Below are 27,286 nucleotides of genomic sequence, written 5' to 3'. Positions count from 1 at the left end.
ATTGTCGCACTGCGTATTTAAGTGGCCCGTAGCTATCGCAAAGCCTCGCGAGTAATCTGACCGGCCCTCAGACCCCCTGAGCCCCGAGTTGCTGCGTAGGGCGGGTACCTGTTTCCGTACCTGAAGTCAAAGCTCAGCTTCCTCCTGTCGCGTTATCACAACACAGTGAACCACGGATATACACACCATCCAAGAGTAGTAGTAGACAAACATAGATCGTAAACCAGCATCTCACATCGATGAATTGACATTCAATGTCAAGAAATTCAAAGCGCGCGACGAGAAAATAATGAAGGGAGGGAGAAGGAGGAGGGGGGCTGGGCAGACCAGGTCTAGAAGCAGGGGTGTTGCAGTGATGTCACGGCGGGAAGGGTAGCAGCAGCAAACCAGCAAACCAACAGGGAAGAAAGAGGAGCTTTGGCCTCGACTCTCCCCCGCATGTCCCTCAACCACCACCTCCTCCTCCTACTACTTTTCCCATCGGTTGGGATTCCCCACCTCTCGTCCTGTTTATTCTTTTCCAGAGCTCATCTTGTTTTGACGCCGTTAACTAGATTCCTCTCTTGTTTGTTGTACTATTATCTATTCTATCTCCACGGTCCACATTCCCCAGAGCTTAATCTCTTGCCACTGGCGATCCAATCTCCATGGCTTCTACCGAAACTCAAACTGCCCTTCAAACGGCGTCTCCAGATGGTACAGGTCAGTTGGTTTGATTTGAGAGTCATTTGTCTCTTCTTTCGTCTAATTGTTTCGATAGGTGTTATCCAGCTTGATCCTTGGCTTGAGCCCTTCCGCGATGCTCTGAAGCAGAGGTTCCAGTATGTAGAGAGCTGGGTCAAGACGATTAATGAAACTGAGGGCGGGTTGGACAAGTTTAGCAGGGTAAGTGACTTATCTTGCTGCTACTGTTGTTCGAGATGATTGACACCACTCAACTGGGTTGTTTGGAATGACCAACACCAACTGACACGGCGTTTCCGATAGGGCTACGAGAGATACGGTCTCAATGTCAACGCCAATGGAGACATCACTTACAGAGAATGGGCGCCTAATGCTGTTGAAGCTGAGCTAGTTGGGGACTTTAGTACGTCTAACTATGCGGAGGATATCAGCCGGTGAAACATTACTGAGACTGGCAGACAATTGGGATGTCACGGCCCACCCGATGACGAAGAACAGCTTCGGTGTCTGGGAGATTACATTGCCTGCAAAAGATGGGGTCCCGGTGATCCCTCATGACAGCAAAATCAAGGTGAGTGTGCATAGAGTCAACCAAGCAGGACGTATTTCTTTTAACATTGCTGCGCTTCGCAGATAACCATGGTCACTCCTGAAGGAGAACGAATCTACCGAATCCCTGCATGGATCAAGCGTGTCGTGCAAGATCTTACTGTGTCTCCGACATATGAGTCGGTCTTCTGGAACCCTCCAGCTACTGAGCGCTATCAATTCAAGCATTCGCGCCCAAAGAGGCCCGAAAGCCTTCGTATCTACGAGGCCCACGTGGGTATTTCTTCTCCAGAAACGAGGGTCGCAACTTACAAAGAGTTTACTGCCAATATGCTGCCTCGCATTAAGTATCTGGGATACAATGCGATTCAACTTATGGCCATTATGGAACATGCCTACTACGCCAGCTTCGGGTACCAGGTCAATAGCTTCTTCGCGGCCAGCAGTCGCTATGGTACGCCGGAAGACCTGAAAGAGTTAGTAGACACAGCACATAGCATGGGCTTGGTGGTGCTTCTTGACGTCGTCCACAGCCATGCGTCCAAGAATGTCCTGGACGGGCTGAACATGTTCGATGGCTCTGACCATCTCTACTTCCATTCCGGTGGGAAGGGTCAGCATGATCTTTGGGACAGTCGTCTGTTCAACTACGGCAGCCATGAAGTCCTGAGGTTCCTTCTGAGCAACCTTCGCTTCTGGATGGAAGAATACAAGTTTGACGGCTTCCGTTTTGACGGTGTAACAAGTATGCTTTATGTCCACCACGGGATTGGAACGTACGTGATTAGTCTCCTATATCTTTTCGTTGCAATACTAACTCGGCATTAGTGGATTCTCTGGCGGATATCACGAATACTTCGGCGGTTCAGTAGATGGCGAAGGTGTGATGTACCTGACCTTGGCCAACGAAATGCTCCACAGTCTATACCCCGAGTGCATAACTGTGGCAGAGGATGTATCTGGAATGCCTGCACTGTGCTTGCCGCACGCCCTTGGGGGTGTTGGATTTGACTACCGACTTGCCATGGCAATTCCAGACATGTACATCAAGCTCCTGAAAGAGAAGTCGGATAGTGAATGGGACATTGGCAACCTCTCCTTCACGTTGGTCAACCGACGTCACGGGGAGAAGACGATTGCCTACGCGGAGAGCCATGATCAGGCGTAAGTTCATTTTTCCATTGTTTAACTTGACCACAGCTAAATCATGGCAGGCTTGTTGGCGACAAAACTATCATGATGTGGCTCTGCGACAAGGAGATGTACACCCACATGTCCGTGTTGACAGAGTTTACACCCATCATTGAAAGAGGCATGGCTCTTCACAAGATGCTCCGCCTGGTTACCCATGCTCTCGGTGGTGAGGGTTATCTCAACTTTGAAGGTAACGAATTTGGTCATCCCGAATGGCTCGACTTCCCTCGTGCCGGTAATAACAACTCGTTCTGGTACGCACGTCGCCAACTGAACCTAACGGAAGACCATCTTCTCCGCTATAAGTTCCTGAATGACTTCGACCGCGCCATGCAGCTAACCGAAGAGAAATACGGCTGGCTCCATTCCCCACAAGCATACATCAGCCTGAAGCACGAGGGTGACAAGGTCCTTGTCTTTGAACGTGCAGGCCTCCTCTGGATCTTTAACTTCCATCCTACAAACAGCTTCACAGACTACAGAGTGGGCGTTGAGCAAGCCGGAACCTACAGAATCGTGCTTGACACCGATGACAAGGAGTTCGGTGGCTTCGGTCGTAACCTTAAGGAGACGCGCTTCTTCACGACAGACCTGCCTTGGAACAACCGCAGCAATTATCTGCAGGTCTATATCCCGACGAGAACAGCACTGGTAAGTGCGATCGAGTCCATTTACCAAGACTCACCATGCTAACATTCATGTCAAATTATAGGTTCTTGCCTTGGAAGAGACTCTATAGGTCAATCTCATGTAGTTCTCCCGACATTTCCACACGGCTAAAGCCATTGTGTTCAGACAATTGCAGCATAAATCTTAGGGGATGATATGTGTGAATAAACATGCACCACTCATTGTTCTGTTTGAGTTAGTCTATAGCGTCTGTTAATGTTCATTCTGTGATTTATCCCTTCGATATTGTACCATGAGATTTCAGTCATTTATAATTTCATTATATAAACTAGTACCATTAAGCACACCCTAAACCCACCACTCCCACTCCCACTTACTCTCACTCTCACTCTCACTCTCACTCTCACACACTATCGGCCGAACCATACCACCACTACTACTTACCTAGAACTAGTACTTACTACTACTAGTAGTAGCCTGGCGGGTCCCTACTACTACCTACTATATCTCTTCATCATAGTAATAATGATAGATGATAGTACATGGCACCATGCAGAGAGTACTAGTACTACTATATATCCATTCAAACCCCAAAGTAACAAACACCTATAAAAAAGGACTAGTGTTGTTCTCCATTCCGATCTTACTTCTGAATACTAGTACTAGTAAGTAGTACCTGGCCATGATAGCTCATCCTGTCCGTGAGTCCATTGCGTTCCTTCAGCCCTTCATTCCGTTATATGAATATATATATATCAGACTTTGGGACTACTTACTCGTACTAGCCAGCTGACTATTCCCTAAAATTGTAGCGAAACGGGAGTAGTACTACCTGAATTAACATGAGTATGATATTAATTGCTGAGATGGTTGCAATGCAGTTGAGGTATTTATGGGATATACGTAGTAGAACGGTGATGCTGTGGCAACGAGATGTTGATACGTGTCCTAGAAGGGATGTTATGATTTGATATACAGAATCATACAGAACTACACCCTACGTACTATACTACTGATGTCTACAAAGCAGATATCACGGTCTCCCGGAGTAACAAAGGAAATTGAGTACAATTGTCCCAGCCCAGCGGGTATCAGGCTGACTGTGGTCATTTTAACTTACTTACATGAGCACGTAGTGTAACACAAAGCCTGGAAGTTTCCATCCAGACTTTCAGAGAGGTGTACGTTAAGAGCGCTCTCATCCTTTTATATAGGGGGGACCTCGCCATTCTTTCAACTCCCTTTTCTCAATTCGAGTACTGTACACGGATCGGTAGAAAACGGCACATGGAAGAAAGGAAGTCCATGTCTAACAAAAAAGGAAAAGGGCGCTTAAAAACAATATTACATTTAGGCCTTGTTCTCGAGCTCGGCCAAGATCTTCTCACCCTTGGCGCGGGCAGACTCGAAGTCACCAACCATGTAGAAAGCAGCTGTAGAAAAACGAATTAGCATCCATGTTGGTCAACAAATTAGAAGATCAAAAGATTTAAACTTACCCTCAGGAAGGTCGTCACCCTCACCGTTGATGATGGCCTTGAAACTGCGGATGGTGTCCTTGAGGTCGACCAGCTTACCCTCGATACCAGTGAAGACCTGGGCGACGGTGAAGGGCTGGGACAGGAAACGCTGGAGCTTACGGGCACGCTCGACGGTGAGCTTGTCAGCCTCAGACAGTTCGTCCATACCCAGAATGGCAATGATATCCTGGAGGGACTTGTACTCCTGGAGCATCTGCTGGACACGGGTGGCGGTGTTGTAGTGCTCCTCACCGACGATACGGGTGTCGAGCATACGGGACTTGGAGTCGAGAGGGTCGACGGCAGGGTAGATACCCAACTCGGAGATACCACGGGACAAGACAGTGGTGGCGTCCAAGTGAGCGAAGGTGGTGGCGGGGGCAGGGTCAGTCAAATCGTCAGCAGGGACGTAGACGGCCTGGACGGAGGTAATGGAACCCTTGGTGGTGGTGGTAATACGCTCCTGCATACCACCCATGTCGACGGCCAGAGTGGGCTGGTAACCGACGGCAGAGGGGATACGACCCAGAAGGGCAGACACCTCAGAACCGGCCTGGGTGAAACGGAAAATGTTGTCAATGAAGAGCAGCACGTCCTGACCCTCCTCGTCACGGAAGTACTCGGCAATGGTCAGACCGGTAAGGGCGACACGGGCACGGGCACCCGGGGGCTCGTTCATCTGACCGAAGACCAGAGCGACCTTGGAGTCACCCTCGAGCTGGATGACACCAGTCTCCTGCATTTCGTGGTACAGATCGTTACCCTCACGAGTACGCTCACCGACACCACAGAAGACGGAGTAACCACCGTGAGCCTTGGCGATGTTGTTCTAGGTGATATGTTAGTTCCATGGGTCACACAAAATCTCCATTTGATGGATTTGAAACTTACAATCAGCTCCTGAATGAAGACGGTCTTACCGACACCGGCACCACCGAAGAGACCAATCTTACCACCACGGGCGTAGGGGGCAAGCAGATCGACGACCTTGATACCAGTGACGAGAATCTCGGCCTCAGTGGACTGCTCAACGAACTCGGGAGCCTCAGTGTGAATGGGACGGAACTTGTCGGCCTTGACGGGACCACGCTCGTCAATGGGGTCACCAGTGACGTTAAGGATACGGCCAAGGGTGCCGGGACCGACGGGGATGGTGATGGGAGCACCGGTGTCACGGGCGGCAGCACCACGGGTCAGACCCTCAGTACCTGTGGAACATTGATGTTAGCCACGGCGAGACGAGTACACGTGGAAGGACCAGGTTAGAGAGAAAGCGGTGACAAGAGAGGTTGATATTGCCAAGCAAATCTCTATTTTCCTGATCATGGGAGAGAGAGGAAGCTTACCGTCCATGGCAATGGTACGAACGACATTCTCACCCAAGTGTTGCTAGATTGGGTTAGCTATCAGAGCTTGATGTCATTGTAGCTTCGAATTTTTGGTGTACGTACAGAAACCTCAAGGACGAGCTTCTGGCCACCGTTCTCGGTCTCAATGGCGTTGAGAATGGCAGGGAGCTTGTCACCGTCGAACTTCACTGTTGGCGAGAGTCAGATATCGTGTTCATTTGATGGCCATTGAGTCGAATTTGATGGGATTGTGGATGGAATCGAGGCTCGGAAAAGATTTTCGCGTAGCCGCCGGCAGGGTTTTCTCTGGAACGGGGGACCGGCACATACCGTCGACGACGGCACCAATGACCTGGTGAATCTTTCCAACGGAAGAGGCCTCAGTGCTGGCCATACGGGCCAGGGAAGGGAGGCCATTGGTCTTAGGCTGGAAAGCGCGACGGGCGACGGAGGTAGGTCGGGCAAAAGCAGCCCTCCCGAAGGTCCGGGCAAGACCGCTGTAACAAGGGGGAAAGAAATGGTTAGTTGCAAGCCTTTAAAAAGGTTGAAAGGTAGATAAAAAATTATCTTAAAATGTAAAAGGTTGGAGTAGGGATCCGGGGAAGTATAGTCACACACCTCTTGAACATCTTGATGGTGTTGAAGAGCGAAATGGGGTATAGAAAAGGTCAAAGGGACGAGAGGATGGGGAGAGGGAAGAAAGAGGGAAAGGAAGGGAAGAGGTTGAGGTTGAGGTGGACACGGGCGAATGTGTCCGGCTTAGCCTTTCCGGGGCGGTTTTGCCGACGATCCCGTGATGTACCGAGCAACGCGCTGGCCAGCATGGTAACCAGCTTTCAGCTCGCCGACAGTCACTAGGAGGTTCTACTATGGCGACCGCATCTTTACCAGTCCATTCTGCAGAATCTAATGACACCCATATGTCCGTGATGCTGGCGGTCGGGGCGTTGATTCGATACTGGGAGCAATTCGAGCTTTCCCACCTTGCCCTGTTTGGTTGTTAGGGGGAAATTCGCACACAAATGGGGATGGTCTTGGCGCCCGGATGCACTGGGAGGAAGGTGGTACCCCATCCAAAATAATACTAATACAGACTACTTTTCTTTTCCTTTTCTTCTCTCTCTTTTTTTTATGCCTAGGTAAATATTTATATAAATAAAAAGAGAGCTAGCTATAATAAATAAAATAAAAATACATCAACCAAAAAAAATAAAACTTTATATACGGTGAATTTTTTATAATATTCATAAAATCATCATAACAACCAACTCCGAGAAGTACCTCCCTTTCCCCTCACATCTGCATGGCGCTCAAGCCATTTCTTTTCGTGAGGGGGTTGGGGCTGCCTCCCTACAACAAGGCAAGTTGTTCTTTCGCTGTAACGGAAGGGCAGACCGACGATATCGGACGAACGCTGCTGTAACGAAAAAAAATCTGACGTGTTCCCGTGATTACCCTTTCGGGGGTCCCAGCTTGGTTTTGCGGTGTCTCGACGGTAAACAACCGGGCGACCGTGCATTTTCACTTTGGGATCCAACCAACCAACCCAGCCACCACCACCCATTGATTCCTGAACATGGAGTAGATACATTACTGTGGTTATTTTTATATTTTATTTTACATTATTGTTATTACTGTTATTGCTCTTTTAATTTTCTAGAGGAGCATTAGACTGTGCATTTCGAACTGTGACAGCTCTCTTCCGGTTTTACTTGAACCACCGACTTACCGCCTCTCTACCGAACAGTGGCTCCGAACCTTCCCATTTCTTTGCCCTGCCCAGCAGGGAATATCAAAGTAACGTCATCTTGTATGTAATCACCTATACAGTGATCATCGTAGCATTTCCCCCATATACATTGTATGTAAGCTTTATCTATAGAAGCATTGATTTAAGATGTAGCACGCGTGTATTGCTAGCTACTAAGGAGCGTATACGATTCCTATCCTATATATTATTCTACTACAGCAATTACAGCAGTAACACGAAAGAACCTGCAGTCTGATCTTTCTATGGCTACAAAGGAGATGATTGATTATTGCACAGTACGAGATACAGAGGTCTTTTTGGGCTAACATTGACAAACAAGTAGAACAGAGGCGAAGGATCGTGTCCAAAATTGATGGGCACAGAACCGGCGTCATCAAAGGTCGTGCGGTGGGAGGCAGCAGTTCATTCCTGTAGCCCAACACTGCCCATCCACTGCACACCCCGTCGTTATACCTGTTCCTCCCGAGGGGTGGAGGCAATCTATTGCTTCTCAGCAGGAGGGCTCTGGACGAAGCCCTTGCCCTCGTAACCCACGGAGCTGATACCGTAGATAGGGTTGATGTTCTCTTGCTGTTGTGATGATACGTATCAGCGACCGTTCCACCATGAAGACAGTGCCAATTGGCAAGTAAATAATGCAAATAGTCAATTCCACATACCTTAGCATACTCGTTGGAGGCCTCCTGCCACTCCTTGGTCATGGTCTTGGGCTGGGGCTTGGCGAACAAGTGGATGATGTAGAAGATACCAAAGCTGACAAGGGTGAGCTGGGCGACCTTGAAGAAGATCTTGAGGTTCTCGCCCTTGGGGGGCACAGAGCGAGGGCCGTGGGGTCCGAAGGAGATCCAGTAGGCTAAATCGTGGGGAAGAAGAAAAAAATACCCATGTTAGCAAAATTCTGCTGGACGCGGGGAAGATAGCGGAAAGGGGCAAGAAAGAGCAGCATACCGGCCTTCTTCTCCTGGAGAGTCATCTGGTGCCAGTCGACCTTCATGCGGTCCCTCAGCTGCATCCACAGCTCGGCCTGCTCCTGAGGGGGCATGGCCTCCCAGCGCTTCTCAATACCGGCGAGTGTGGGATTCGAGATGGCATGCTCGGAGGCGGCGCGGGTCTGCTGGGGAGCGATAGACTTCTTCTCAGTCTGAGGACGAGCGTTCAGGCAAGCCATTGGGCCCGAAACGGTGCGGTAGGAGCGCAGGCCCGTGGTGGGCACAGCCGAGCTGCGAGCAGCAGCGCGAGTAACGGAACGAAGGAACATTGTGTGCTAAGGGTGTGCGCGCGTATTAGAATCAATTGATCGCCAAAAAGCAACTCTCCAGCAGCGAGAGGGCCGATTCGTCGGAATTCAAGATGGGAAATACCTGGGGTAGAGTGGAGGGGGGTACCAAGAGTCGCGATGGGAGACGAAGACGACGTTCGACTTGTGGTTTGAGGTGGAAGTCGAGTATCCGGACAGGCTAGCTTAGTCCGTTTTACCGCCGCCCTCATTGGTCCACGCCCGCTGCCCGTCCCGACCGTCCGCCATGGCTTTTGCCCCCAAGACACATCTTACGATGATGTTCCCATTTCCCGTCAGCACCAGAATTCTCCTATAGGGTATAGTTATACTACTAGTATAATCTCAGGCTAATCCGTCTTGTCTTCTAGGGCGTCCCTTCCCATTCATCCTCGGCGCCTTACCTTCCCTACATCTAGTCAACGCTGACCAGCCGCCCTTTCATCAATCCAAGAACTAAGTGATACTACCTACTACCTACAACTCATACTGCCTGGCCGGCATTCCTTCTCAGCACTCAATAGTCGAGATAGCCTATTTCACACGAATATCAGACCTAAGCACTCGACTGAAAGCACAGTTTTGGGGGGGTTCGTTGTGTGCAGGGTGACCTGATGTTTCTACTCTACATCGAATCGCGTATTCACACATCATGGCACGTAACAGTATTCTGTACAGACAAACGCTGATAAAGAGAAAGAAAATCCCCTCCCCAATATTCGTTCATCATTGGAAAAAAAAAGGAAAAGTGCCACGATCGCAAGATGATACGGTCACTATCAAAAGAAATCAAGTCGTAACGATCTCTCATTTAACTAAGTTTGTGCAGAGAAACTGAAGAAGTTGGTCGTTCCGAGGTACTCCGCAAAGTGAGTCAGTGTGATGTGTTGCAATTTGCAACAACCAAGTCACCTGGCCCGGGCCCAGCCGGCGCCATTGTTTATTTGCCAGCCTTACCACCGCTGGCCTCGGCCAGGACGGTCTTCCACTCGATGTCGCCCTTGTCGTCGGCGTGGATAGAGGTGTGGATGTTGAGGGCGTTCTTCAAGTTCTCGCGAGTGCTGGCGTAGATCATGGACCACTAGTTCATCGGTGTCAGCAATTATTTGGGGCTTAAACAGCTGAGACGGTGCGAAACGTACGAGGGTAGGGGTGTCGCTGGGAACCCAGGAAATGAAGATGATCTTGCTTCTGTGGTGAGAAGAAAGTGAGCAGATATCCTAGCACGGACATTAAGCCATCGCCATCATCATACCTCTTGCCTTCACCACCGCCCAAGTCGTACTCGACGTCGTAAACTGCATAACGGGGAGCGGGGTTGCCCTTAGCATCCTTAGCGGCCGCGAGCTTTTCGCGGAAGACCTCGTAGTCCTCGTCCTGGGAGACCTCGTCGATGACGACCTCCTTCTTGTTGTCGGCGATCTTGAAAATGATAAACTTCGTCTTGCTTCCCTTGCTGTTGCCGCTCATGCGGAACTCGTTGAATGCGGTGATGCACTCATCGGTGATAGAAACACTGTCCTCCGTAACTTAGTCAGCCTTGTTCGGGGTTGCCATCGTCGAGTTCTCCGATACGGTAGGGATGTTCGAAGACACATGCGGAGATTTGGAGCAGTCAGGAACATACCCAGATGCGAGCTACAAAACAGGGAAATAAGCGGTTAGCCCTGAGCGGGAAGCACAAGATGGATTATTACTCACAGACATGGTTGTTTATGTGGATAAAGGGGTGAGATGGAAAAGAGGTAAGACGAGTTGACAGACGGATGACCTGCGCATGCACGCGATGTTAGTTGGCCGGATTCCCCCTTATTTGTCCTTTGTCATAATCGCAGAATGGTTGAAGAGAAAAGACGGCAAATGAAAAGGGAAAAGTGGCATACGCACCAAGCACCGTTGGGACTGTTCAAATGACTTTTAAAGGGGGTCTGCGAAAGAGCAACGGGGACAGGATGAGGGGATGTAAGAGAGGAATATAACGGGGGAGGATGGATGGGAACCGAGATGGAGATAGAGGGGCATTTAGTTGTGCTTTGCTGGGTTGCTGCTGCGGCGGGCGGCGGCGGTGGGGGGGGGATGCCTAGCACGTGACCCACCCGTCGCACCACCGGCCGCTTATTTCCCCTTCCCACCCATACTTATTTTCCCCCTGAATCCTGCGGTTATGACGAAATGAGCCTGGACTTTACTATGAGGTTGGGTTGGTCCAGTAGTTACTGTAGGCAGGCGTGACCAACCCATACGCACAACTGTTGGTAATGCACCTGCCTGCACCCTGATGCATGTCAGGCATTCATTCACGGGCTATGACGGTGCGTTGGGGCCAGTGCCTGGTACATAGGACATATCTGCGAACCATACCTCGGCGGTCGCTCTCTTAAGTGTGGGGGCCTGCTATCTTGGGAGAGATCTATCTAGCTGTAATAATATGTCGACCAGCTAGACTAGCTAGCTAGCATTTCGTAGACGCCTGCCTGCCTTTGTCAGTCTGCTGTTGGCTTTTTTCTATTCTTGGTACCTCCAGGCAGGCGAATCTTGCTTTACACCGGAAGAATCCGCCGTTGATAGATTACCAACCATGGAACTAGCCCCGGCTAGCCGAACAGTATCACGTCAGGGCATGAACCTGATATATTACAGGCAATGCACATGGCTGTCCGTCATCATCACAGGGTTCATGGTGCCTGATGGCCCAAGTCGGACGTGTGTATACTCTACCTACCTATGCCCTAACTCCAATTAGGATGCATCGGATCCATGTGGTCCGGGTATGGTCATCGTACTTCCTTATCATTTCATACAGAATGCGTAAAACAGCTACATTTCAGTGTCATTTTCAACCATTCAGAACGTCTATGAAAACACGGTATCAGAATAATCTATACTTCCAGACCGTAAAATTTGCCATCGTTCAACCTGCACGATGGTGAATAGGTAGCCACAAATAAGGACCCCGCTGCCGCACCAATAATCGACATCACTTCGTCCACGAAATGTGTGTACATGGTGGGAACAGGAGCCACAGAAGAGGAAAATCGTATGTAGAGATGAAGGGAAGCAAAGGAACGAAAAATCATACATGAAGTGGCAACAAGTTGTTGCAGGAGAATGGGGTATATGGAAGCTCAAAGAATTCAACAGAGAATAAGCGCAAATGACAAACGTATGACATCGTCTCAGGATATCGTCCATGTCAGAAAAGTTTAAGACAGGGTTGGTTGCAAAAGACAAAATATGAGAGGTTAACCGTTATAACCAGCAATTGCGCAAAAGAAATCAACATCAGAAAGAAAGATCATCACTGGGGCATAAAATCTGGCGTTATTGGTGACATGTGTTGAATCGACGGGTGGGCAAATAGCTGCTGCCAATCCTCAGTCGTCTTCAGCTTGTCCGCCGTCGATGATCTTCCTCCAATGTTGTGGGAGGCATACACAGACCAGAGGGAATGCCTTGATATCCCCAACGGGAGCGGGAGATGTAGCGGCCCGCCGTGAGCCATTAGATACACCACTATCTCGTTGCTCGCGGTGCCGAGCATCGTGATCCTCTGCCGTTTCGGGAATTCGAATACCAGTAGCCCACCCATCGTCCCAGATGCCAATCACTTTCAGCATTTCACCGCGGTCCAGCGCGAATTCATCACCTGCCCGAGGCTGGTATGCCCAGAGTACGGCAACCTTGTCGCCCGGATGAATGTCATCCTGCGAGTAGTAGTCTTGGAAGGCAGATAGCTGCTCCGACTGGCCGCTGGTCAGTCCGTCCGGTGACGAATACTGGCCGCCGGTTCCTGAACGAGGGGATGAATCTGTGCCCGCACCAGCCAAGGCTGAGTTACTGGATAGCGAGCCATGGCGCTTTCCTGTTGTGGGGGGAATCTTTTTCGACATTGCTCCAGGGCTAGCACCGTGGTCGGAATCCGAGGTGTCGCTGTACTTTCCGCCACCGAACAAAGCAGAGTACCGAGATCGAGCGGGGGATGAGCTGGAAACTTCGCGCAAGGCGGACATCCTCGCGACTCGACCGCCGGGTATGGCAGCAAACTCATGCAGACTTCGGTCCTGCTGCATTGACGGTGACCCCTTCCTCTGGGGGTTGGGCTGATTCAGTGAGCTATCATTCTCAGCCCGGCGCCTGCGTCGCCAATAAATCAATGCCAACACGGCTAATGCGGCGAGAAGGGCAAATCCAGCTACCGAACCTATAACAATTCCCGCTATTTGCCCTCCCGATAAGTCATTGGAGCCTGCTGTTGAGTTGGACGCAGCTGAAGAGGTGAATATCGGGGGAAGCGTCGAAGACGGAACTGTGACATTCGAACACCGAGTAGCAGCATTCGAATCTGTACAGCACAAATCGGTGGAATTTGACGATCCTGAGGCGCAATATGAACACAGTCCCAAGAGATTTGAACGATATCCGCAGTTCTTCGGTTCGTTTTCAGCTCCCGTGATGCATGTTACCGTAAGCGAATCGGCTGGTAGGGCGCAGATCGTAAAGTCAGACCGAATTTGAGACATGTAGTCGCTTGCCTTTTCGGAGCAGAGGTTAGTATCCGTAACTATCGCCTCTTCACTTATCGCCATTGATGCCTAACAGTAGTTAGTGAGAATTTCCAGGTAATAAATAATGAGAAGGGCATGAACGAACGCAGGTATCAGCGCAAAGCGGTCTTGACTCTTCATCTGATAGGTTACAATCACTCTTTGAGCTTTGTACCAGGCTGCTACATAAAACACTTGTCGTATAGCGGGCGTAATAATCGTCGGTTTCCGTCAAGTTTACCCCCTGACAGCCCAAGTATTCCTCATACCTAGTAAATAGTGCTTTAGTCAGACACTTCCCTTGCCGTTGTGGAATGAGGTACTTACTTTTCCTTGACATATCCCTGCATGACATAGCTGCTTAACTCATTGTCGAATTGCGTGAGGTTCGACACGTATTGCATAAAGGGACTAGGAAGCAATTAGCGCAATGAATTTTCCATGTCGGATGCTTGTACATACAAATCTGTATACAGGCTGGAATTCGTCGAGACAGAGGAACTGTCAAAAGCCGGGCATTGTGTCGAGCCCGACAATGAGATACACGTGCTGGACATGGTTGGATCAGCACTGGCGACTGCCAGGTGCTTCTGGATGCGAAAATTGATATCGTAGGGCAGAACAATGACGAGCGGATCACGAGTCGGATATGAACATTCAGCAGAAGAGCGAATCAATTGTTTCCATACTCTTTTCCTTCTTTCGCGATCACCTTTGGGGTCGAATGAATGAACGATTGGGTGTGCGCAACGATGGTCTCTAATTCGAGTGGGTGCCAATTGTCGACGCGTCCAATTCAATGCGACAAATATAATTGTAGAGAAAACGAAAACGAATGATCGAATAGAGCACTAGGGACTCCACTGATGCGATTAGAACCTGGGGATGAACGAGTGTCTTGGTTGGGTTTATAGCAAGCAGTTGCCGGGAAGCACCCCAACGGCGAAGTCAAAGGACGGGGAGAAAAGCGCAGGATAATCGAAAAGTCACGGGAGGAGAAATGAAAAGAGGCGTCGATCCACGGCAGAAAAGGCAGGCGCTAGACAAGGAACCTGGAGGAAGGCCGTGCTTTCCCAGTCTGGGCTTGTTGTGATTGCCGCTTGGGTTCGAGGCCCCCCCGGGAAAAGAAGAAACCTAGAAAAGTACCGGCAGGAACGGCGCGATTGGACTTCGATAGAAGTCGGTTCCTTCACGGAACAATACTGAATAATGGAAGAAGTGCAATGAACAGAAAAAGGTAAAAGGGCAGAAACACCAGAAGCACCAGAAGGGCCGCGACTGGAGAAGACTGACTCAAAAGGGGGACGGGGCGGGCGGTTCGCAAGAGTAGCCGGCGTCTTTCCAATTAAACTGCTCCACTGCAATGCGCTGCGATTGAGTCCCTCCGCATGAAGGTTCAGTTGCGCCTACAGATCGAGTTAGTTCACTTGTTGCGAGACTCGGTGTTATCAAATGAGATCTTGAGTCGGAGCTCCACCAGCACCCGGAACTGAGGTACAAGAGCCGATCCCGACTCGGTTCATTATCACACCCATCAAACTTTCCAGAAGGAAAGTAAACACTTGCCTTTGTGCGTCGTTTCACTTTGTCTATACCTTGTCGCTTGCAGCAAGGATAGAAATGGTCAGACTTTTTCTTCCACTCCCTGGCGTAGAGTCAGACCAAATAATGAGATCCTGCAGGGGGGGCAGCCGTCTTTTGCAAGGAACTCAGGAACAAGCAGGCAGAAGAAGAGAAGAAAAGGAAGAATCAATGCAGGAACCGGAAACTTTATTGCCCTGATCATCGCGAGGAATTTGTGATGCATAGGAGCAGTTCTTAGGGATTATCTATCTCTAGCGGTGATCGACTGACGTGGCACACGTCCGATTTGAGGCTGTTGGTGCCAGAGGCACGGACTGTGCTGGACACAGCGAATGGCCCAGCCTCCACTATTCGGATGAAGTGTATCCATTGCCGTTAGCCTTGTTCAAAGCCAACACAGAACAGTGTTTCAGGTGGTATACATCTCCGCAGTGGCATGTTTTCCAGCACTGTAATAACTATCTACCCTGAATCTGCACCCTGAACCTTTGTGGGAGAAGGAACCAGGGAAAGCCGCAGTAGCAATTAGGGTGGGCCTGGCCGACACGGGAGCAGAACCAAATTGTGCAACTCTATGGTACACTAGGAACCGCCTGGTTGGGCAAATATTTGCTATTGTTTTTCGGAGATTTCCACAGCTGAAGCATTGTCCCAGGATGACGCCTCTCAAGTGGTCGAGATGTAAGCTTAAGAGTTGAGACACCATCCGCGGAGCACTTGTCGGTGTACCGTAAGTATGTTACTTACATCCACTTTGGGCCGATCGCTATCGTCGCCTCACTCGCCTGGCTCTACTATACGAATGCCCACGAAAGACTGCTGCATCGCTTTCATCAGACTGGTCCCTCGAATTACTATCCCTTTTGACCCTACCTCAGAAGATTGGCACGCTTGGTAGAGGCTTATGTACTAATTCAGATACATCCATATCTACGGCAATACAACAACACAACTGGCGCGACATCTAGGTGTATAACATGGCGTCGCAATACCTACCAATTATTCGAAATAGTTCTGCCCCAACTAAAGAATAGCATTGATAATAATACACCCTTGCGTGTCACGCATACGCCCTTTCCCGCACGATGCTAGGGTCATCTAACAGAGGCGAGGAGCTCGCTTACCACAGAATCTGGCATGCTGCTTCTGCGATTATCCGTCGTCGAGCTCGATGCTAGACCACTATGACCACTATCGAGATGCATCTCAAGGTCGCTCTGAGATTCCCATTCGGTTTTCCGCGATTATGTCCGACTTCAGGGATGTAAGAAAGCCGACCGGGCTGCTCTGAGTTACCCCACATATTCTCCGTAACTCTGAATGTATCATGGCATCTGTATCACATCTCGCTCTCTGGCAAGGAGACATGTTGAAACAACACCTAATCCTTGCAATGTGTCCTGCAGGAAGTCATTCTAGGAAGCCATTAAGATGGATACCATGCGTATCTGGAGGCAACATCACCGGAGATCGAGTAAGCAACCTTGTCCATCGCCTGTCTGGTCTTGACACATCATGGCACCAATTCTGTGGCTGATGGATGTGTAAAATATTGTCCGTGCTGCTCGACCGATATCTAAGGTTCCGTTTTGGGTTTCTACTGATCACATTCTCGAGTATACTCAGTTCGATCCCTTGGCATCATTTGAAAATAGAGTTCCGCTCTGTGGAATGCTTCTAGACACTTACAGAAAGAAGTAACAAGAAAGTCTGGCCAGGATGAACCATCTGTTTCGCTCAGAGTAAGCAATCTAGTATCAATTCTACTACTTTGTTCATGTGGGATCTGTTGGTATTCCTACTTTTAGTATATTCAGCCCTATCCCTCTGACAGTCGGAGTGCAACTACAGTAATATGTTGTGGGCCAGGAACTAGTAGTATGTTTCCGGAGGCAAAATGGAAGAGGGAATGCAGTAGGAAGGATTATTATGATACGAATACCGGTTAGTAAGTACTACTACTTAGTATCAGTACTTAGTAGCAACTGGTGGGGAAATAGTACTGTGAATGGGGGGGGGATTCACGAACGACAGAGAGTACTAGTACTATATATAAATGTGCAAGACTTGGATGATGCTGCTAGTACTAGATTGAAGATTCCTCGATTGCTCAAGCCGAGAAAGCTCAACTACTTACCGTCCCAAGACGAAGCGATCTAAGCTATCTCTCAGAAAATGTGTCTATAAAAAGTCCTTTGAACTGGATAATCTTGGTTTTTAAGAGTTCTATACCAACGCTGATTACCCCCAGTTTCCCGTCTCCAGCAGCCTCGGGTGCCCAGGCAGCTCCCAACATCCTATGCACATTCAGCCGTGAACCGCGTAGTCTCCGAATCATCGTAAAAGAATTTTATGTCCAATGAAAGGAGTTCATAATATATACACATATACATGAAGCGTCATATTATCGCATCGAGACAATGATAAGAGAGATTAATGTGGTGAATCACAGTAGTAGCCGCGCCGTCAGGTGATATTAACGACGTCATCTGACTTGGAGGCTCAGGCAGGCATCCATCCATCCTTATCGTTCGTCATCCCACCAACTACCTGCCCGCTTCAGGTTCATGCGTACTTTCTCTTATACTAATCCCTACACCGTAGGATACCAACCAAGATCTTACAGTGAACACTTGCATGGTCAGGAGGTTGATCAATAGAGTACCTATTCTCTACCATTACAGCCATGTGTGGTTCAGACATCTTTCTAGCAATTCTCGCGGTTTTCTTCCCCCCAGTTGCGGGTGAGTACTCATCGCACACTGCTTTCATGAGGTGGCGCATGCTAACCGACTGGCTCAGTGTGGATCAAAGTAGGCATTTGCACGGCCGATTCCATCATCAACCTTGCTCTCTGCTGCCTTGGCTACGTGCCCGGGCTTTTACACGCCTGGTACATTATCCTCAAGTACCCCGAACCAGATTATGATGACCCTAGCTATGAGCCTCTTCCTGGCGATGCGGAAAACGGTCGCGTAACATATTACTATGTTTCCCACCAACCGATCCAGCACCCCTCCCAGAGGGGCTATGGTACAATGCCGCCACAACAGCCCCAAGCAGCAAACGCCCCGCCACAGATCCGGCAACCTACCCCGAATCACCCCCATGAACAAGCCCAAGCTGGCAGCAGCAGCCAGGACCACCCGGATAGTCGCCCACCTCCTACCTATGCCGAGGCCGTGAAGGGAGATCATAAAGTGCAGGACTGAATGCCTTAGAGCAAGGGAAGACCGGCAGCTCCATTCGCATTTAGTGCGCTAGGAGTGGTCAGTGCCTGGAGTTATTGCTTCATGAGAGTCCACTCGCTATACACATCCTACTCATTTCTTGCCCCGTGGCTTCCATCGCAGGATATTTTTTATGCAGTTAACTCTGCGATCACGCATAATGACGTTGTTAATCATGTATTGCCTACATCATTCTACCACTTTCTTTCGTATCAGCGGACTAGGACACACAGGCGGTTAATGTTGTTTCACGTTTGTTTAGCTCACTCTGATACCAATAAAATCACTATGCGAACAGGATATACACTATGTAAAGCAAAGAAAAATCAAACAGACGAACAAAGGTCTCTAATAATGCCACGAGAAATAGTCTCGTCGGAACCAACAAAACCATCCCCAACGTTGCGCTACTAAAATACCCACCAGAACCGTGCAGAACCGCGGCGATTCCGCATGACCGCCTTCTCTCCCGGCGCCGAGCAGCATTCAAACCCACCCGATAATCCAGCACAACAAACGAACCCAGCGTCTGTCTGGTCGACGTCCCAGTGGCCTTAGCAACGGCCATGCAGTCTATGCCATTGCTGCTCAGGCAGTCCTTCAAATCAACCCTTAATCTCACCCGAACAACCCGCCCAGTACGACGACCGCTCCTGCCCGCCGTTGGTCCGAACTCTCTTTACCCTGCACCGCGGAACTTCTCCATCTGCCTGCAATGTCAATTCCGATCCCAGTCCTCGCTTTACTCATCTGATCCCCTTAAAGACGGGAAGCCTGCTGAGCAGCCGAAGGAAGATGAAAGCCCAGTCATAGCTCTTCCCGCAGGGAACGCAAATCTACAAGCCGATGCGGGGACTCAGCAACAGACTCCTCCCGCTGCTGCGGAGACGGGAGAAAGTACACAGAGTCAGCAGCAGCAGCAGCAGCAGCAGCAGCAGCAAGAAGATAAGGGCGAGGCCAATGGAAAGGGGTGGAGAGATGGAGGGCTTCCATCCTACATAGAGCAACGCAGGTCACAGTTCACCAAGCGGTTCAGTGATGTGATGGACAACTTGCAGTCCAACATCTTCGTGGCGGGACAGCGATTGAACGATCTTACAGGCTATTCGGCGATTGAGACGCTGAAGAAGGAGATTCATACACAAGGCATGTTACACTCAAATTCCATAACATAGTCATCAGAGTATCGTTTCTAACTTTCGTCATGGGTAAACAGAGGAGCGACTCCGCAACGCCCGCCTCCAAGTCCGTGCAGCGAAAGATGCCTACGCAGCTGCCATCAACAACCGATCGACCTCTCAGCGCGAAGTGAACGAGCTTCTTCAACGCAAACATGCCTGGTCCCCCACTGACCTCGAACGATTCACCCATCTCTACCGCAACGATCACACCAACGAAGTAGCCGAGCACGAAGCACAGGAGGCTTTGAGCCAGGCCGAACACGAGGCCGAAGAGGCTGCCGCACAATTGAGCAAGAGCATTCTGTCCCGGTATCACGAGGAACAAGTCTGGTCGGACAAGATCCGCCAAATGAGTACCTGGGGTACCTGGGGGTTGATGGGAGTCAACGTGCTTCTCTTCCTGATCTTCCAGATCGCCGTGGAACCCTGGCGTCGCAAGAGACTCGTCAAGGGCTTTGAAGAGAAGGTCATTGAAGCCATTGAGAAGGAAAAGGCCCTTGATCGAATTCAGATCGTATCTGCTCAGAGCCAGATGGCGCAGGAATCGTCTACTACATCTACCGCCTCTACTGCGACTCCCGAGACTGCTGAGACTACTACCGAATCGTCCGCTTCTACTCCAGCAGACGAACCAATCTCTGATACGGATGCAATCGTCACGATCGAGAGCACCGAACCGGAGGTATTTAGTTCGGACCCAGCTGATGCGGAACCGTCAGCCAATACCACAGTCAGCAAACCCACCCCTGACAATATCCGGGAGTATCTCCAATACCAGCTCTCGCGCATCTCTCCACTCATCGAAACCCTGCGCCAATACCTCCACGATCTCTTCAGTGATCGCCAAGTCGTGCTCACGCAACGAGATCTCTCCACCGTTGCCCTTCAAAGCGCTGCTGCTGGTGCGGCGGTGATCGGCATGTTGTCGATGATTATTCGGCAACGGTGATGATGAGGTCATCTTCATTGATCTGTTTGATAGCCTGATTGATGTAATTATTAGCATGTGATGTTCATCCTAGTTATTAGATGTACAGCGTTCAGATGAATAAATGTATAAATAGATAGACATTTCACAGCCAATTGGTGTCCTCCTGTCCGCATTTCGTTGAATCTACTACTAGTACTCACCTACGTATTGGTAAAATAAACGGAACGGTGACCTCGTCGTAGTACAAAAGAAACCGGAACAGCATTGATAGTAGCGACTATACGAAATAGAAAAAGGGAACAGAAATAGAGAACAGACACATATACTCAACAACATCGAACATACAAACAGATAAGATACACATCTGTATGTCCATCCTCATCCCACCCACCCACTCACACATCCTCCTTAACAACGTCTATACCGAAGAGCGAAAAGCCAAAAAAAACACAGGGGGGCCCTGAAGAGACAACGAGTGAATGATACAGGCTCTCTATGAGCAAGCGGAGGGAAGAAGGAAAAGGCAAAAAAACAGTGTTAACTGTAATAGAACAAGAGGCTCATTTTTCCAGGGTCCATATTAAAAACACAAGGTCTCTTTAATCTTGACAAAAAAAGACACACAAAATAGAGTAGAAAGCGAGAGAAAGAGAGAGAGGAAGGCTCTCGTCTATTGCACAAATACAAACCTTCTCTCTCCCCCTCTCTCTGCCTCTCTTTCTCTCTCTCTCCCTTCCCGACTTCTACTTCTGCTCTTACGGCCATCGCCCGATTCCCGCGGTCTCAGAAGATCGAATCAATTCTAAATCGTTTAACCGATGACGAGGGTGTCCTCGGAGGGGAAGTTGTATTGGGGAACCTCGAGGTTCAGGGGAGCGGGTCCCTTTCTTATACGGCCGGAGATGTCGTAGTGAGAACCGTGGCAGGGGCAGAACCAGCCGCCATAGTCACCGGATTCACCGATGGGGACACAACCAAGGTGAGTGCAGACACCTAAACAGGGGGAATGGTATTAGATGGGGGGGCAATGGCGGGTTCGGGGAAGAAGGGGATGTCGTACCAAGCATGACAAGCCACTCGGCCTTCTGGACACGGTCCTCGTCGGCCTGGGGGTCACGGAGGGACTGCCACTCGGTCTTCTGGGCCTCCTGGATCTCGTCCTGGGTGCGGTGACGGATGAAGACGGGCTTACCACGCCACTTGATGATAACCTGTTTCGGAATGGGTCAGATACCGGATTGCATAGGGGGAACGAGCCAGAGGACTATGGCTCGGGAATATGGAACATACGTTCTTGCCCTCGGGGATGGCACCGAGACCAATCTCAACCTTAGCCTGGGCGAGGACATCGGCGGAGGCGGACATGTTAACCAGGAAGTCTAGTGATTAAAGAGATTCCATATCAGCGATTTGTCCCGAGCGGTCAAGCACACATCCAATTCCCTTCAATTGTTCAACCTGATATTCCCGTCTCCTAGTCTTTCCGCCTTTTTCTCTCTTGGATATGCGCAACATTGATATCTCCAGAAGTACCTACCCTGGACAGTGGCCTTAGCACCGACGGCAGAGGCCAGACCGAGGGAACCGGCCATGAAGTAAGAGAAGACCTGGTTGGAGCGTGGGGGCTTCTTGGACTGGTATTTGCTGAAATCGGGGATCTTCAGGGTGGAAGAGTACTCCTTGGAGCTGCCGAAGGGGCTATCGAAAGTGGACTTGGAGGCATCAGCGACTCCCCTCCGCTGCTGGCAGGAGGCAATGGCGGCGCGAGAAGAGGGCAGTTGTTGCCGGGCGCAAGCGCGCAGGATAGAGCTGGAAGCGGCGGAGAGAGACATGGCGAGACGAGCAATTGCAATCAATTGCAATAGAGAACGACCGCAGGGAGGTGGGTTGGGGTGTGGGGGGTGGAGAGGGAGAGATAAGGACGGAGGGAGGATTTGATTTTCCCAAGAGGTCGAGGTTGAGGTCGGAGGCCCGGCATACGGAAAGAGTCGAACCAAAGCTTTCGCTACGACAAGCGATCGGAATCACGGGGCGTTTCATTGGCCCGTCGTCCCGTCTTAGTCAGGCTTCTCACCTGACAGTCAATCATCACAGCCTATTACTACTCACTTACTACTACTAACTAATTAGTATACACATTTACTTTCATTCTTACTATTTACTTTTATTTCCTCAACGACCTATGTATCTTCATATGCATTGATTCCTTTTTGTTTTGTTCTGCTAACACTGCATACCCTCATTACGCCATTCGTCGTTCACTCCCTTCCTCCCGCTCATCCCGTCGTCCGTTCCATTCCGCTGCCCCCATAGTATCCGAATATTCCAATGCGAAATCAACTACTAAGTTAACAGCATATTTTCAATTGACTAACCCACAGGTCGAAACCCAAGCAAATTAATACCCTCCCAAATAACTCCACCATGCAAAGATACACACATATATATAATTCCAGAACTCATAATCGTCGGAATCCGTCACTGGTCCGTCATCTCGACATCCTGATTTCCAGCAGATGCATCAACCGTTCGATCCACCATCATTGTCACCGTTGGCGGTCGAGAACCCCTCGAAGGCTTGTCCTCTACCGGCTGTAGACTCTGTTGTTCCTCAACTTCCTCTTTCTCTTCAACCGCTGCAGGTATATTGCCGTTTAATGTGCGCTGTCCCTTCTCGGGTCCGGGCTCCTTCTCCTTTGCCCGTTTCTCCTTGAACTGCTTATAGGTGGTGGTTTTGGGGATCACGTCGGAGAGGAATTCGAGATTATCGATGCGTGATACGGCCGTAGCTGGAGATCCATCCGTCAGTAATTAATTTATATTATCATCCCCTCCGCCCAGTGGCCACAAACCCAGGTCTTTGTATTGGATAAGCTTGCGCGGCTTCCGTTCTGATTTAACGACGTTGTGGCCTTGTTCGGTGAGGTATTGAATGAACAATTCCTATTTCGTGGGAAGAATGTGAGTTGCTGATCGTCTCGAAATTGACTGAAGGGGAGAAAAGTATCGTAGTCACGAACCGTGGCCATTGCGATCACAAACGTAGCGTTGCTCGAACATTGTACGATATCGTCATCTAATTGAATAATCTTCTTGATCCGCGAGACTTCACCTCAAGTTAGCCTTGTAACATATAGCGAACAGCGTCACACATACTTGGAAGTGCGCTCTGGCCCGTGATCTCTTGGGAAGATGATGCTTCCGCGGCAGCTTTGTCCTTGGGCGGCATCGCGACTGTCGCGTCGGGGATAGTTGTGCAAGTAACGCTCTGAATGATACCGGAATACACCTGACGAGAATGACACGAAGTATTAGGTGTAGTTGAGGCAGTACTTTTACCCCAGCGACTGCGTTGATGTAAAGACAAAGCCAGTAAGTGAAGTTGCAAAGAAGGGGAAATCCGGCGCGTGCGGCGTCGAAATCCACTCTCGCGCGTGGCGGAAGAGGAAAGTAAATGAATAATGGATGTATGGTTCGGTAGAGGATCAATACTAGCTATTTAGTTACTTCACGCTTATTAGGCGATTTCTCAGCCGGCACTCGATGAAAGATCCCTGCTACGTATCTACATATTCCACTCTATTGTCCAACATCCTAGCACATTTTGTCTTTGTCTATTCAGCCTCGTTTTGGGAGAAGCCCGAGAGCGGAACATAGTCCGGCTCCCTCACGTGGGCGGCCGCGCATCCTATCGTCGTCATCTCCGATCCAACACAATTCCCTCTTCCCCCCCAGAGTTCCCCTCTTACTAGCTTCAGCTATGCTCATCTTGCGTTGTCAGTCCATGGAATGAATTGCGATGCCTGTCTCACCCTCTTCGGCTCGTCCGCCTCCCCTCTCATCTGAGCGTCGGAATTGGAGGAGGTTATCAGGCTTATCTGTCGTCTCACCGATCCACGAGCGCCCGACCCCGGAAAATGGCCAGCCCTCCGCTATCACCGAGGAGATCAGCGAAATCAAGCGCTACGAAGATTTCACAACCATTGACTGGGTGCAGGACGCGGTTCACGAGCAGGCACGTCGGAGAGCTAAGCGACGAGATGGATCTGGGTTTTGGGACCAGGAAGGAACCTTTGGATGGAGACGCAAAGTGCGCGAGTCCTACGATGCCGGCCAGGCGTGGCTGGTGATCACAATTGTGGGGGCGGCCATTGGGTTGATATCGGCGATTTTGAACATCATTACGGAGTGGCTGTCAGATGTCAAGCTGGGGCATTGTACCACTGCGTTCTATCTCAATGAACAGTTTTGTTGTTGGGGTGCTGAAGGAGGTATGTGGAATGGTAGTGCGATCGCCCCTCGTTGTCGAAGCTAATGGTTCTTTGTGTTTAGGGTGTCCGGAGTGGAGGCCTTGGACCTCTTACTGGATCGTGAACTACTTCATCTACATCTTCTACGCTGTATGCATTCCTACCTTGCTCGTTTCGGATGACTGGGGCTGACATGTATAGGTACTGTTCGCGTTCGTCGCCGCAAGCCTCGTCAAATCGTTCGCGCCGTATGCCGCAGGTTCCGGAATTTCTGAGATCAAATGTATAATTGCGGGGTTTGTGATGAAGGGATTCTTGGGCGCATGGACGTTGCTGATCAAGTCGATCGCACTGCCGCTGGCCATTGCATCTGGTCTGTCCGTAGGGAAAGAGGGCCCAAGTGTGCATTTCGCTGTGTGCACGGGGAATGTCATATCGCGGTTTTTCAGCAAATACAAGCAGAATGCATCCAAGACAAGGGAGGTCTTGACGGCAACAGCAGCGGCCGGAGTAGCAGTCGCATTTGGCAGTCCCATTGGCGGGGTGCTGTTCTCTCTCGAGGTATGCGCAGCAGGGCTGATGTGAAAGCTCATACTGATTAGCTGGCAGGAAGTGGCATCTTACTTTCCCCTTAAGACTCTATGGCGCAGTTATTTCTGTGCCTTGGTTGCGACTGGTGTGCTAGCGGTATGTCTACCAATGTCTTAATTGTTCGTCGCTAACACATGCAGGTCATGAATCCATTCCGGACAGGGCAACTAGTCATGTTCCAAGTGCAATATGACCGTACCTGGCACTTCTTTGAGCTGATTTTCTTCGTCTTGATCGGTGTCTTTGGTGGCTTGTACGGCGCCTTTGTGATCAAGTGGAACCTTCGGGTGCAAGCGTTCAGGAAGAAGTACCTGTCGCAGCACGCCGTCATGGAATCCGTTGTCCTCGCCCTTATCACGGCTATTCTGTGCTACCCGAATATGTTCCTGAAGATCAACATGACGGAGATGATGGAGATCTTGTTCCGGGAATGCGAGGGAGGGCACGACTATAACGGCTTGTGCGAGTAAGTGGTATCCTCCGATTGGCGTAACATGTACTCACAACTTGTAGGGCTAAGAACCGCTGGTCTATGGTGATGTCGCTGGCTGTAGCTACCATTCTTCGCATCTTCCTGGTCATCATATCATATGGCTGCAAGGTCCCAGCTGGTATCTTCGTGCCGTCAATGGCCATCGGGGCGTCCTTTGGCCGGTTCGTCGGTATCCTCGTTCAGGCGCTGCACGAAGCGTATCCGAAGTCGCAATTCTTTGCGTCCTGTGAGCCAGACATTCCATGCATCACACCAGGAACGTATGCTTTCCTGGGGGCGGGCGCGGCTCTCAGTGGTATCATGCATTTGACGATCTCCGTGACGGTCATCATGTTCGAGTTGACAGGTGCCCTGAACTACATTCTTCCAACGATGGTGCGTTTATTGCAAACTTATCTCCATACTGCCACTAATTCAACACTAGATCGTCGTCGGCGTCACCAAAGCCGTCAGCGACTGCTTCGGAAAGGGCGGCATCGCCGACCGCATGATCTGGTCCAACGGCTTCCCATTCCTCGACAACAAAGAAGACCATGTCTTCAACGTACCAGTCTCCCAAGCCATGACATCCGACCCAGTCTCACTGCCCGCATCGGACTTTCCCGTCCGCGAAGCCGAGCACCTACTAAGCGATAACAAATATCAAGGCTTCCCCATCGTCGACGACCGGACCCGAAAGACACTCGTGGGATACATCGGCCGTACGGAGCTGCGCTACGCAATCAACCGCGCCAAAGCCGAGGGGCCGCTATCGCCCACAGCAAAATGCCTCTTTACTAAAGAAGCAGCCGAGGCATCGGTAACACGCAGGGCATCGACAGCATCGCATCTCCACGCGCCGGAGACATTCGACGACATCCAAACGAACACGGGGGCCGACTACGTCGACTTCAGCCGATACGCGGATCACACGCCGCTGACTGTACACCCCCGTCTCGCCCTTGAGACAGTAATGGAGATCTTCAAGAAGATGGGACCGCGCGTCATCCTGGTCGAGCATCGCGGTCGTCTGATGGGACTTGTCACCGTCAAGGACTGCCTGAAGTACCAGTTCAAGGTCGAAGCCGAGGAACAGGCACTCGCGGCGACCAGCCCACCCCAACTAGCTCTGGGGGGAAGTAACGGCCGAAGCAGTGGTGACACGTTAGAGGAACGGCTGTGGAACCTCCTCCAGCGCATCGGGTCTATACTGCCGTGGCAGCACACCCAACCACAGCAACAACAACAACAACCACCCCGACGACGGGACACCACAGCCCCCGAGCAGCACCGAGACGCGGATACCGCTCCCAACGAAGCAGACGAGACAGACGCCATGCTGGAATTAGAAGAGCGTTAACCCTTCCCCCCATCCCCTTCTCTCATGATATACACACACACATACCACATACCCACCCAAAGAATAGATACGCAGTAGATAGATAGCATTGATACCACAAACACAACACATACACATTGTACATACACACAACCCTATACTATCCTCTCCCCCCAAAATAATATAATAAA

General features: G+C 50.3%; 10 protein-coding genes across 10 annotated transcripts; 4 read left to right on the top strand and 6 right to left on the bottom strand.

The window, feature by feature from the left end:
- Positions 1 to 647: 647 nt before the first annotated feature.
- Positions 648 to 3,166, top strand: AtWU_00960 (1,4-alpha-glucan branching enzyme GLC3; the record flags this gene model as incomplete). The annotated part of the gene is made up of 8 exons (XM_035496075.1): positions 648 to 702; positions 761 to 885; positions 988 to 1,087; positions 1,143 to 1,255; positions 1,318 to 2,009; positions 2,062 to 2,397; positions 2,448 to 3,078; positions 3,140 to 3,166. The coding sequence occupies 8 exons, from the start codon at positions 648 to 650 to the stop codon at positions 3,164 to 3,166; spliced, it is 2,079 nt and encodes a 692-aa protein (XP_035351968.1).
- Positions 3,167 to 4,407: 1,241 nt separating this feature from the next.
- AtWU_00959 (F1F0 ATP synthase subunit beta) lies at positions 4,408 to 6,555 on the bottom strand (the record flags this gene model as incomplete). Its single annotated transcript, XM_035496074.1, has 7 exons — positions 4,408 to 4,490; positions 4,557 to 5,406; positions 5,469 to 5,785; positions 5,924 to 5,966; positions 6,029 to 6,114; positions 6,257 to 6,423; positions 6,545 to 6,555. 7 exons carry the CDS (start codon positions 6,553 to 6,555, stop codon positions 4,408 to 4,410), a joined length of 1,557 nt encoding a protein of 518 aa, XP_035351967.1.
- Positions 6,556 to 8,177: 1,622 nt separating this feature from the next.
- On the bottom strand, positions 8,178 to 8,955 carry AtWU_00958 (cytochrome c oxidase subunit IV family protein; the record flags this gene model as incomplete). The annotated part of the gene is made up of 3 exons (XM_035496073.1): positions 8,178 to 8,267; positions 8,357 to 8,550; positions 8,646 to 8,955. The coding sequence occupies 3 exons, from the start codon at positions 8,953 to 8,955 to the stop codon at positions 8,178 to 8,180; spliced, it is 594 nt and encodes a 197-aa protein (XP_035351966.1).
- Positions 8,956 to 9,913: 958 nt separating this feature from the next.
- On the bottom strand, positions 9,914 to 10,680 carry AtWU_00957 (actin-binding ADF family protein; the record flags this gene model as incomplete). Its single annotated transcript, XM_035496072.1, has 5 exons — positions 9,914 to 10,054; positions 10,116 to 10,164; positions 10,229 to 10,489; positions 10,601 to 10,611; positions 10,675 to 10,680. 5 exons carry the CDS (start codon positions 10,678 to 10,680, stop codon positions 9,914 to 9,916), a joined length of 468 nt encoding a protein of 155 aa, XP_035351965.1.
- A 1,667-nt stretch (positions 10,681 to 12,347) lies between these two features.
- On the bottom strand, positions 12,348 to 14,074 carry AtWU_00956 (SH3 domain protein; the record flags this gene model as incomplete). The annotated part of the gene is made up of 4 exons (XM_035496071.1): positions 12,348 to 13,565; positions 13,624 to 13,786; positions 13,845 to 13,928; positions 13,980 to 14,074. 4 exons carry the CDS (start codon positions 14,072 to 14,074, stop codon positions 12,348 to 12,350), a joined length of 1,560 nt encoding a protein of 519 aa, XP_035351964.1.
- A 3,713-nt stretch (positions 14,075 to 17,787) lies between these two features.
- Positions 17,788 to 18,313, top strand: AtWU_00955 (putative stress response RCI peptide; the record flags this gene model as incomplete). The annotated part of the gene is made up of 2 exons (XM_035496070.1): positions 17,788 to 17,845; positions 17,904 to 18,313. 2 exons carry the CDS (start codon positions 17,788 to 17,790, stop codon positions 18,311 to 18,313), a joined length of 468 nt encoding a protein of 155 aa, XP_035351963.1.
- A 584-nt stretch (positions 18,314 to 18,897) lies between these two features.
- Positions 18,898 to 20,461, top strand: she9 (putative mitochondrion biogenesis protein (She9); the record flags this gene model as incomplete). Its single annotated transcript, XM_035496069.1, has 2 exons — positions 18,898 to 19,477; positions 19,548 to 20,461. 2 exons carry the CDS (start codon positions 18,898 to 18,900, stop codon positions 20,459 to 20,461), a joined length of 1,494 nt encoding a protein of 497 aa, XP_035351962.1.
- A 793-nt stretch (positions 20,462 to 21,254) lies between these two features.
- On the bottom strand, positions 21,255 to 22,275 carry rip1 (ubiquinol--cytochrome-c reductase catalytic subunit RIP1; the record flags this gene model as incomplete). Its single annotated transcript, XM_035496068.1, has 4 exons — positions 21,255 to 21,436; positions 21,504 to 21,654; positions 21,734 to 21,822; positions 21,981 to 22,275. The coding sequence occupies 4 exons, from the start codon at positions 22,273 to 22,275 to the stop codon at positions 21,255 to 21,257; spliced, it is 717 nt and encodes a 238-aa protein (XP_035351961.1).
- A 646-nt stretch (positions 22,276 to 22,921) lies between these two features.
- On the bottom strand, positions 22,922 to 23,672 carry AtWU_00952 (histone-fold domain-containing protein; the record flags this gene model as incomplete). Its single annotated transcript, XM_035496067.1, has 4 exons — positions 22,922 to 23,232; positions 23,296 to 23,386; positions 23,464 to 23,549; positions 23,600 to 23,672. 4 exons carry the CDS (start codon positions 23,670 to 23,672, stop codon positions 22,922 to 22,924), a joined length of 561 nt encoding a protein of 186 aa, XP_035351960.1.
- Positions 23,673 to 24,242: 570 nt separating this feature from the next.
- Positions 24,243 to 27,116, top strand: AtWU_00951 (chloride channel protein; the record flags this gene model as incomplete). Its single annotated transcript, XM_035496066.1, has 7 exons — positions 24,243 to 24,714; positions 24,776 to 24,843; positions 24,895 to 25,254; positions 25,303 to 25,380; positions 25,425 to 25,750; positions 25,798 to 26,152; positions 26,202 to 27,116. 7 exons carry the CDS (start codon positions 24,243 to 24,245, stop codon positions 27,114 to 27,116), a joined length of 2,574 nt encoding a protein of 857 aa, XP_035351959.1.
- Positions 27,117 to 27,286: the final 170 nt, after the last annotated feature.

This window comes from Aspergillus tubingensis, assembly GCF_013340325.1.
Source record: "Aspergillus tubingensis WU-2223L DNA, scaffold_2, whole genome shotgun sequence".
In the NCBI taxonomy this organism is placed as follows: Eukaryota; Fungi; Ascomycota; class Eurotiomycetes; order Eurotiales; family Aspergillaceae; genus Aspergillus; species Aspergillus tubingensis.
This window is presented reverse-complemented; position numbering and strand designations above follow the sequence as displayed.